General features: G+C 41.5%; 1 protein-coding gene across 1 annotated transcript in view; it reads left to right on the top strand.

Annotated features, from left to right (window-relative positions):
- The first annotated feature begins 7,893 nt into the window (after window positions 1–7,893).
- Window positions 7,894–10,815, top strand: part of LOC140734953 (cathepsin E-like) — a 51,887-nt gene continuing 48,965 nt past the window's right edge. The window contains exon 1 of the mRNA XM_073059687.1: window positions 7,894–7,999. Within this exon, the coding sequence (XP_072915788.1) occupies window positions 7,944–7,999 (56 nt within the window). The 5' untranslated portion in view covers window positions 7,894–7,943. The remainder of the gene's footprint in view (window positions 8,000–10,815) is intronic.

Genomic DNA, 10,815 nt, shown 5'->3' with positions numbered 1-10,815 from the left:
AGATTATATGCCTATATTGATTGTACATCTAAGTGACTCAAGGCTGTACATAAGGTGACTGACAGGAAATAATAAAGTAGCGGTGGAGATGATGATCAGCTTTACTGCTTGGGAAGAGTACTGTCTGGTGTCCTGGTGTGGATGCTACATAGTCTCCTTGCTGATGGGAGTGAGACAAACAGTACACGAACAGGGTGGGTGGGATCCTTCATGATGTTACTAGCCCCTTTCTGCCACCTTTTTGTATGTATGCCCTTGACGGTTGTCAGCTGATGCCAGTGATGCATTGGGCAGCTTTTGCTGCCCATTATAGAGCCTTAAAACTTAGAAAAGCTGGTCTAGCTGAAATGTTTAAGTGGTTAATGATTGAACAGCTGGTGATGTTAGTCCTTTAGGTTATTGACATTCAGTGTTTAGTCCTGTCAGTATTTTGTGGACCTTAGCAAATCCATAATACTTATCAAAATGTTCTATCAGCAGTAGCAAGTCAAGATGACCTTATCATTGAACCAACAGATATTACCAATGAAGGTTACAATATCACTAATTTGGAATAGAAAAGAAAACATTTTTCTCAGGCATTCCTGAATATAAATACAATAACAGTGTCCATCAAATTAAGAAGATAAATGAAATGCAAAATTTGTCATGGATTTTAACCACGAGAGAAATTGTTCTTCATCATCATTTTATTCCCCTAATGGACTTTGAGTTTCATCTGTTTTTAGAAATCATTTGAACCGATAAATGGGCAGTTTTTTTCCTCAAATGTAGCTTAAAACAAGACTATTGTTGCATTGAAACAAAAACTTATTGCCCGTTATGCCGCTGGCATTTAGGGTAGCAATGAAGGTCCCCATCTCTGTCTGTCCTTGGCCACTCTGATGTAGAAGGATTCTTTGTTGCTGCTTCCATAACAGTTTTGTTTTACCAGTCAGGGTTGTTCGCTCTGAGTTGAATGCCTGAACCTGGAGGACTGATGGACCACTCTTAGTTTGGCTGCTACCCTTTGATCTGTTTGGCATGGTTGACCCTACCAAGAGTAAAAACATAAACTCTGACTCCAGCCAACATAGCTCTGTGGGTCATTGAGGCACGCAAGCCTCCAGACCACGACAAGGTGTGATCCTTTTGAGGATTGAAACAGATGCAATGATTTTAATATGCACTAATTCTGCAGAATCTTATTGGGAGAGATGTTGGTAAAGGAACATCATTGGTTCCTACAACCAATGATCTCATTTTAAGGACTCTTTATCTCATTATTTATTTTGTTATTTATTAATATTTGCACGCACAGTCTGTTGTCTTCTGCACTCTGGTTGATCTTTTATTGATCCTGTTACAGTTACTATTCCATAAATTTGCTGAGTATGCCCGCAGGAAAATGGAACTCGGTGATGTACATAGTGGCATATATGTACTTTGATAATAAAATTTACTTTGCACTTTGAAATGAATTCCTTATTTGTGACAATCATACACTTCATTGGTGGCTTTTGCCAGTCTCATTATAAAATCTAAGTTATATAAATCAGGACTGAATTTAAATCTTCTATCTGTTGAGTTAGCTTTATCCTCAGTATTCACCCCCTTTTACACAATGAGTGTTTTACTGTATTCCCAAGTCTTATTTCCAAAAGCTAGACATCTCTGTAAGAAGTTAACATCATTCTATTGATTTTTCCTTTAATTAATTAATATTTATTTGAATTTTGGCTCCAGATTTATTCTGTTTTACTTCCCAGAAATCTTTTCCAATATTTAATGAAGTACTCCTCAGAGAGACCATCAGTGTGCTACATAATTTGCATGAAATTGTGAGGAGACACTAAGGATCTATCTACATCCATCAGTACCCAATAGCATTCATTTTAGACACTCCTATCTGGCCAAGTCTGTTGACACATATCCTTACCACTGCTACTCCCCCATTCCATCATGGCTGATTTATTATCTGTCTCAATCCCATTCTTCCTCCTTCTCCCTGAAACATTTGACACCCTGACTGACCAGGAGCCTAACAACCTTCACTTTAAATATACCTGATGACTTGACCCCCACAGCTGTCTTTAGCAAATAGTTCTAGATTCGCCACCTGTTATGGGGGTGGGGGGGGGGGAGGGTTCGACTGCACAGAAACAAAATAAGCTGTAGAGAGTTGTAAAATTAGTCAGCTTTATCACAAGCATTAGCTTTCATAGCATCCAGGACACCTTCAAGGAGCGATGCCTCAGAAAGGCAGCATCCATCATTAAGGACCCCCATCACTCAAGGATTCTCATTCCTACCATCAGGAAGGAGGTACAGAAGTCTGAAGACACACACTCAATGATTCATTAACAGCTTCTTCCCCTCTACCATCAGATTACTGATTTCTGAATGGATGTTGAACCCATGAACACTACCTCATTACACATTTTATTTTTATTTTTGCATTTCTTGTTTAACTTTTTTATGTACACTCGTATAATATATACACTTACTGTAATTCATATTTTGTTCTGTATTACATCGTACTGCTGTCGCAGAGACAACAAATTCCATGACGTAAGCCAGTGATATTAAACCCGATTCTGATCTCTGTCCTAAAGGGATCACTGCTAGTCTGGGGATTCACCTTCTATTGTAGCTTCAATATTGAGGAAAGGAAAGGAGAGAGTAATTTGCAGAAGGTAAAAAAATGAGGAAGTAACACTCATGTAATTAACTTATAAGAGTTTAAGTTAAAGGCTTAAAGGTAAATATGTCAATATAATGGGAAATAGTGTTCAAATGTTTCCATTTATTATCAGAGAATGTATATAATATACAACTTGTAATACTTAGTCTTCGCAGACATCCATGGAAAATGGAAGAACCTCAGAAGAACGAATGACAAAAAAACACATTAGAACCCTAAGGCACCCTCGGCCCCTCTCCTGCACAAGCAGCAATGAAGTATCAACTCATCAACCTCCCCCTCCCCCACCCATTTCAGCAAAAAGCGTCTGCACCCACCACCCACCAAGCAACAGCAGAGCACCCAAAGGGAGACCATGATCTGCAGTCAACAAAGACTATTGTTCACTTGACATGCCGCAGGCTCGCTCTCTCACCAACAAGGGACAGAGGGATGTCACCCATTTCACAGCGAAAGAGGAGACTGACAGTCACTGTTCTATGTTAAAGACTGCCACACCACTTGTTACTCCAAGATTCCCTGACTCAGGAATTGGCAGCAAACTCTCCCCTCCATCGAGAGAGAGAGAGAGAGGCAGTGGTCACTTGATTACAGAGACCTCTGTCGGCCACAGCAAAGTCCTGATGTTCCTTCTGCAATGATGCCTCAGTTGGTAACACCAGCATGGAACTGGTCGTCCATAGGGCCGTGCAGGGCTGCACCCCAGAGGGAACATCACCCGTATTGGTGAGTGTTGGAAAATGACCTGCCAGTGAGCTCTAGGAGAGGCAACTCATCTGCTGTGAAAAAAAGGCAGTTTTGAGAGCCATTGCAGATCAGGGATCTTGATAGAACCTCAGCCACCATGGAAAGGAAGAAAAGAGACATTAAAGAGAGGAATTTAAGCTGTTTCCTCTGATGAGCTCAAAGATGCAGCCATATGGAACTATAAACATGTTGACTAGCTAGTTCTGGTCCAGCCACATTGACTCCTTGGCCAGGAGAGTGTACCTGTGCCTCCACTTTCTCAGGAGACCAAGGAAATTCAGCATGTTCCTGTCGACCCTCGTCAATGTTTATAGATGCACTATTGAAAGCATCCTATCAGGATGAATCATGGCTTGGTATAGTAACTGCTCTGCACAAGACCACAAGAAATGAGTAAGTTGTGGACACAGCTCAGCTGATCATGACACCAGCCTCCCCACCATGAACTCTGTCTACAATTCTCACTACCTCAGAAAAGCAGTAACCATAAACAAAGGCACTGTCCATTTTCTCTCCTCTTCCATCAGCCAGAAGGCATGGAAGCTTGAAAACATGCCCCATTAGGATAAAGGCAGTTTCTGCCCTGACTCGTGAATGGACATTTTTGTCCATTAAAAATGAACTCTTGACCTCACAATATTCTTTATCATGGACTTAGCACCTTCTTGTTTACTTACAATGCACTTTCTCCGTAACTCTAACTTTATCACTGCATCATTGGTCTTAGCTTTTATTGGTTTCCCCTCAAAGTACTTAAAGTTCAAAGTCAATTTTATTGTGGAAGTCCACGAATGTCACCACATACAACCCTGAGATTCATTTTCATGTGGGCACACCCAACAAATCTATAGAATAGTAACTATAACAGTAAGACCACCCAACTAGGGCACAAGCAGAGCACAGAAGACAACAACCTGTGCAAATACAAGTATAAATAAATAAGTAATAAATATCGAAAGCACGAGATGAAGGGTCCTTGAAAGTGAGTCCGTTGGTTGTAGGAATATTTCAATGATAGGGCAAGTGAAGTTATCCGCTTTAGTTCAAGAGGGTTCTGGAACCTGATGGTGCAAGTCCTGAGGCTCTTGTACTTTCTTCTTGCTGGCAGCAGTGAGAAGAGAGCATGGCCTGGGTGGTGCAGATCCCTGATACTGGATGCTGCTTTCCTGCAACAACGCTCCATGTCGACGTGCTGAATGGCTGGAGATATTCACCTATGTGTTGAAATAATTTGTACAAGCCTCTCTGTTGGTTGGGGTCAACCACGTATGCTGTGCCCCAGCTGTCTACGTGACACGCAGTCAGTATGCAGGTCAGTACGGAAGACGGGGCAGTACGATATGGGGAGCAAGCTGTTGCCCGTGCAGCAGGCTCCCCCTCTCACATACATCTGATGAATCCAAAGCATCGGCAGAGACCAATACCGTTGGCACCAGTAGTGTTGCAGGATTTGCCAGTCAGCATTGAACTCAACATAGGATTGCCTTAGGGACTCCAACTCCAGATTTTCCCTCGGGGCTTACTCCCAAAGCCTTCCCCATAAGTGGGTATAGCCGCAAGGCAGCAGAGGTTTGAGATTGCAGCTTTCCTTCTCCTAGGTGAGCCGACAACTGACGAGTCACAACTGCCTGAAGCGCCTGGTTTCAAGGTGCCGGTAACCCACCTTTTCCCCTTCTCCTGTCAGTAGAATTGGTTCCACCAGGCTTAGTAGCCAAGTCACATGTGAAGGTCAGGAGCCGAACTTGGTTGTCAGAGGCTATTTGGGACTTGCCCTGTTGGGAGCATTTAATAGATAGTGGGAGCTTAACTACACTGCCTCCCCTAACTATAACAACCTTAAGAAATCAGAGGATCAGTATGGATAACTGGCAAAAGTAAGTTTTAAAATTTTCTTGGTAGATGTGACAATAATAAACCAATTCCAGTTCCAATATTAATGTAAGCAAAACATTGGAATCTATGATTTATAGAAGTGGTAACAACTTGGGCAAAACAGTTTACATTTTTGAAAGGGAAGTGGTATTTGAAAACATCTGTTGGAATATTTGGAGGGTGAACTAGCATTTAGATTTTCAGAAGACCTTCAATAAAGTTTCCACAAGAGGTGTTTTAATAAAACTGAAAGACAGGATATTGAAGGTAATATATTACTAAGAGTCTATGATTGACAGAAAACAGAGTAGGATTGTGTTAGGAGTCCGTGACCAGTGGATTGAATGCAGGAATTTTGTGTTGTGCCTCTAATTGCTCACAATTTATATCAAAGATTCAAATTTGGGAATGAAAGGGTTAACATATGAGGATCGTTTGGTGATTCTGAGCTTGTAGTCGCTGGAATTTAGAAGAATGAGGGAGAATCTCATTGAAACCTACCAAATATTGAAAGACCTAGATAGAGTGATTGTAGAAAGGATGTTTCCTATAGTGAGGGAGTCTAGGACCAGAGAAGCCCAGCTGTTAATACAAGGATGTCCCTATGGAATAGAGATGAGGAGAGAAAATAAATAAATCAGCATGATAGAATAGCGGAGCAGACTTGATGGACTAGTTCACTCCTATGTCTTCTAGTCTTAAGAAGAGATCAAACGTAATGTTTCTGATGCAAATGCAGTGTGGGCTGTGGGGTACACGTATGGAGACTTTGAGGAAAGAGATAGGTTATGTGAATGATCAAAGACTGCAGATGGAAGAATGGTGACACCATCTATTTGGTAGAAACAATAAAATACTTATAAATTGCTGAGAGATTGAGATGTTTAGAGGGACCTCATGAATCACTGGATGTTGAAAATGCAAGCATTGAGTAAAACAACTGGCCTTTATTGCAAGATTATTTGAGTCCAAGAGTAGATATGTGTCTTGCTCCAGTTATGTAGAGCCTCTGATGGGACTTGATCAGGAAAATTGTGGACAGGTCCAATCTCCCTACCTACGTAATGACAAAGACTCTGTTAAGGGCTTGCAGGGAAGATTCTCCAGTTTGATTCCTAAAATAGTGCATTTGTCATCTAAGGAGTGATTAAGGAGACTGTACTCCATGGTGTTTAGAAGAATGACACAATCTCATTTCACTTACCTGAATGCTGTTCTGACTCCACAACCTATAGACTCACTTTCAAGGACTCTACAACTCATGTTCTCAGTTTTTTTATTATTTGTATGTTTTGTCTTCTTTTTGTCCATTGGTTATTTGCCAGTTTTAGTATTTTTTATATAGTAGGGGTATGTGGGGTGTCCAAGGAGGGATAGTGCCTCTGGTGAAGTTGCTTGTTATGTCCATTATGGGGCAGCTCACTGACGTTTGGTCCTCACCGGACCCTCAACTCTCACCTGTGGCTCCAAGTAACTGTTTGCATGTGACAGCGGCCACACCCTGGTACGCTGCCTCAATAGGTGGCCTAAACTAGGGGAGGGTAGCCGGCAGCCTCATACCCCAACGAGATAGGGACATGCCTGTTCTAGCATGCAATATCAGCTCTGGCAGACTGGGCAAATGAGAGCTACAGTGAGATCCATTGGCCAGGAAGGTGGTACTGCAATGCTCCAGGGAGACTGAAGGGTATGACAAGACACAGAAGACATCATGGTCATCTACCATAACCAAGGAAGACCCCAGTTTGTGATGACTACTCATACCACTGAACCATGACTTCTGAGGTTGAGAGAGTGGAATTGCCCCAGTACAACTGCTTTTCCACTTGTAAAATCTCACCTACACAGATTTCCTGTCATTGTCAGACATAGTAGACAACCACTGTATTTTACAGTAGTTCATAAATTCTGTTGTATTTCTTTATTTTCCTCTACATGCCTGCTAGAAAATGAACCTCAAGGTAGTATATGGTGAGATATATGCACTTTGATAATAAATTTACTTTGAACTTTGAATTACCATGTGCAAAATTCTTAAGAGTCTTAACAGGGTAAATGTATTGATGTTTCTTTTGGGTGGAACATTTAGAATCAAGGGCTGTTGCCTTAAATAAGGGATTCGGGATAAAGTTGGGAGGATTTTTCTTCACTGAGAGTGGTAAATGATCCAGCCATAGAAGCGGTGGAGTCACAGTCACTCAGTATGTTCATGGCAGTGATCAATAGGACATGGAATTAGTACAAGAAAATGGCTCTGAAATGAAGTGTAAGTCTGGATGTTAGTCAGTGCAGATCAGGCACTATGACAGAGTGAGCTAATCCTGTTTCCATTTCTCGTGTTGTCAAGAAATGCACAAAATACAGTATAATTCTAAAAAGTGCCACAATCAGTCTTCTTACCTAACATCATTTCATAGTGATAGCCATCCCTAATATTTATGTCGACCTGTTCAAATTTCCAAGTTATTGCATAACATAAAAAAACGATTTCCAGGAGCCAAAGAGCGAGCAAGCCTCTTGTTTGCTCACCAGTCATAGGTCTAGATGACCATCAAGCTCAGTAAGTTGACTCAGTCACTTTGGGTCATTGGCGTACTTTGATGCAACCAGCTCTAGTTCTGTCCGTCTAGTCAAAGCCGAAATGAAGTGGCTGATAATAATTTTAATTTCAATTCACCTTGCAGAATCTTTGATGAGGTGAGTGATTTCTGAATCTTTTAATTCTAATGAACCAATATGCTTGGTGAATTATGGAAATGAACTAGAAGTAAAGGTCATTGGAGATGGATGGCTGAAATCGGACTTTTTCAGGTATGCTTAATGAAAACCTTATAAGTAATATGCTTACAATTTATGCCTTCTGTCTAACATACAATGTGTTTATGTAATAAAACTGCATGTCATACTGGGAACTGGGAACTGATGCAACCTTTAATTGGTCTAATAGCATATGTTTTGGCAGGAGCAATTGATACATGAATTGAAGATGCAAATACAATTTTTACACTGAGACACTGAATGTTAAAATAAACCATTCTTCAGATGCTGGATTTCTGAAATTAAAACAAAAACTATTGGGATTGCAAAGGGGATTGTGGGGGCATTTCTGTTCTGACGAAAATCCAATACCCTGAAGCATTAGTTCAGCTTCTCTTGCTGCAGGTGCAACTTGGATTATTAAATATTTGCAGCACCTTTTGAATATTACTGTATTGAATATTACAGTAGATCATGTTTATTGAGTGGCATGGTAGCGCTGTGGTTAGCACAACACTCCACAGTACCAGGCAACCTGGGTTCAATTCCCACCATTGGTGTAAGGAGCTTGTACATTTCCCCCATGACCCCGTGGGTTTTCTCCGGGTGCTCCAGTTTCCTCCCACAGTCCAAAGACGTACTGGTTGATGGGTTAATTGGTCATTGTGAATGTCCTGTTAACGTCATAAACCGGCGAGTTGTTTGTTATGTCTCCCTACTCGCTGGTGAGAAATGGAGATGCCTCCTTTTCCCTTATTAGGGAGAGAGTGAAAGAGAGAGCGAGAGAGCGAGAGAGAGAGAGAGAGAGAGAGAGAGAGAGAGAGAGAGTGAGAGAGAGAGCCAGTGGTATGTCAAATGTCAGATGAAATGCGAAGTCTTCTGGGTAATTGCAAGTCTGTGTATTCGCTATTGCTTTGCTCATGCTTGAGTGCTCAGTTGCGGGTGGCAATGCTTGCTTTTTTTTGTCAGTAGGGGGAGGGGGGATCGTTGCTTGCTGACGCTTACGCATGGGAGGGGGAGCTGGGGGGGGGACTTTGAGGTTCTAACATTTAACTGTTGTTCATTCTTTGGGGCACTCTGTTTTCACGGGTGTTTTCAAAGGAAAAGCATTTCAGGATGTATATTGTATATATTTCTCTGACATTAAATTGGACCTTTGAACCTTTGACCTTTAAAAATAAGGCTAGGGTTAAATCAGGGGATTACTGGGCAGCATGGCTTGAAGGCCGGGAGGGCCTATTCCATGCTGCATCCCAATAAATAAATAAATATTTGACCAGTTGCTGGTACCTCATTGTTTTGATACAAAAGTCCTCAAATGCCTTTGATGAATTATTTTTCACAATTTCTTCAAGCTCTTAGCTATTTTCTGCAAAATAAATAAAGGTGCCAGTATACAGAACAGAGTTGTTTATAGAAGTTTTATTAACTGTATATCTCTTGCATTTGTACAGTTTCAAATAATAATACAAATAATTGTAACTCTATGTACTTCATTCCTAATATGTACAATAAAAACATTTGACACACACCTTCTCTGCATTCATAGTATCAGCAGTTTAATATTTCCTCATTAACCAATGCCATGAAGTCTTTGAGAGATTGTGTAACTGAGGGCTGGTTTTCAATGCACCAATCAGCACCAACTCCTGTTCTTATTGTCACGGCAGTGTTGCGATTAGCATAATCACTCTGCAGCACCAGCAATCACTGATCAGGGTTCAATTCCCATCTCTGTCTGTAAGGAGTTTGTACGTTCCCCCTGTGACCACGTGTGTTTCCTCTGGGTGCTCCAATTTCCCGCCCGTGGAACCATGGTGGCACTTGTGGACTGGTCCCAACACTTCCTTCCCGATCTGATTTGACACAAGTGATGCACTTCACTGGGTTTCGACGTACAAGTGACAAACAGAGCTCATCTTTAAACTTCGGAATGTGCCGGTGTACAGAAGGCTCTTGTGGATATCTCCTTATACCGGGAGATCACAAAGCTCCACGTGGACCAAAGTGAATCATACACTGAGTTCATGACCTTCCAGCATCCGGTGATGCTCTTCTGAGTACGAGTCTCCAAGTAGCCTGTAGAACAGGAGTCCACTTGGATACATAGTGCTCGACCAAGTAAATGATTCATTTGGAAAATAAATGAGGAATGTACGAGTACCCATACATGTTTCAAATATTAAACAGCTTTTTAGAATAAAGTGGGACATTTTCACTTCTGCAAGATAACATAAGACCAAAACACAGGGGCAGAATTAGGCCATTAGGCCCATCAACTCTGCTCTGCCATTTCATCATGGCTGATTTCTTATCCCTGTCAATCTCATTCTCCTGCATTCTCCCGTAACCTTTGACACCTTGCTAATCAAGAACCTGTCAACCTCCACTTTAAGTATACCCAACGAGTTGACTGTCTGTGGCAATGAATTCTACAGATTCACCACCCCCTTGTTAAATAAATTCCTCCTCATTTATATTCTAAAGAGCTATCCTTCTATTCTGAGGCTGTGCCCTCTCCCCATAGACTCCCCCATTCGAGGAAGGAAACATCCTCTCCATGTTCACATCCGAGACATGATGAAGTCTACATAGGGTTGACCGGGTTAGAAAGAATGGGGTTGGCTACATTAAGTAACAAGCCTAGGCCTCCCACAAGCAGAAAATCAGACACACTGATCAAAGTGGATAGAATGGAGTCGAGGTATGAGGGCACAGCTCAGTGGGAAAACAGCAGGTGGAGACAATAGGCAGAG

This window comes from Hemitrygon akajei, chromosome 10, assembly GCF_048418815.1.
Source record: "Hemitrygon akajei chromosome 10, sHemAka1.3, whole genome shotgun sequence".
NCBI lineage: Eukaryota > Metazoa > Chordata > Chondrichthyes > Myliobatiformes > Dasyatidae > Hemitrygon > Hemitrygon akajei.
The sequence above is the reverse complement of the archived record's forward strand: the minus strand, read 5'-3'. Positions and strand labels throughout refer to the sequence as shown.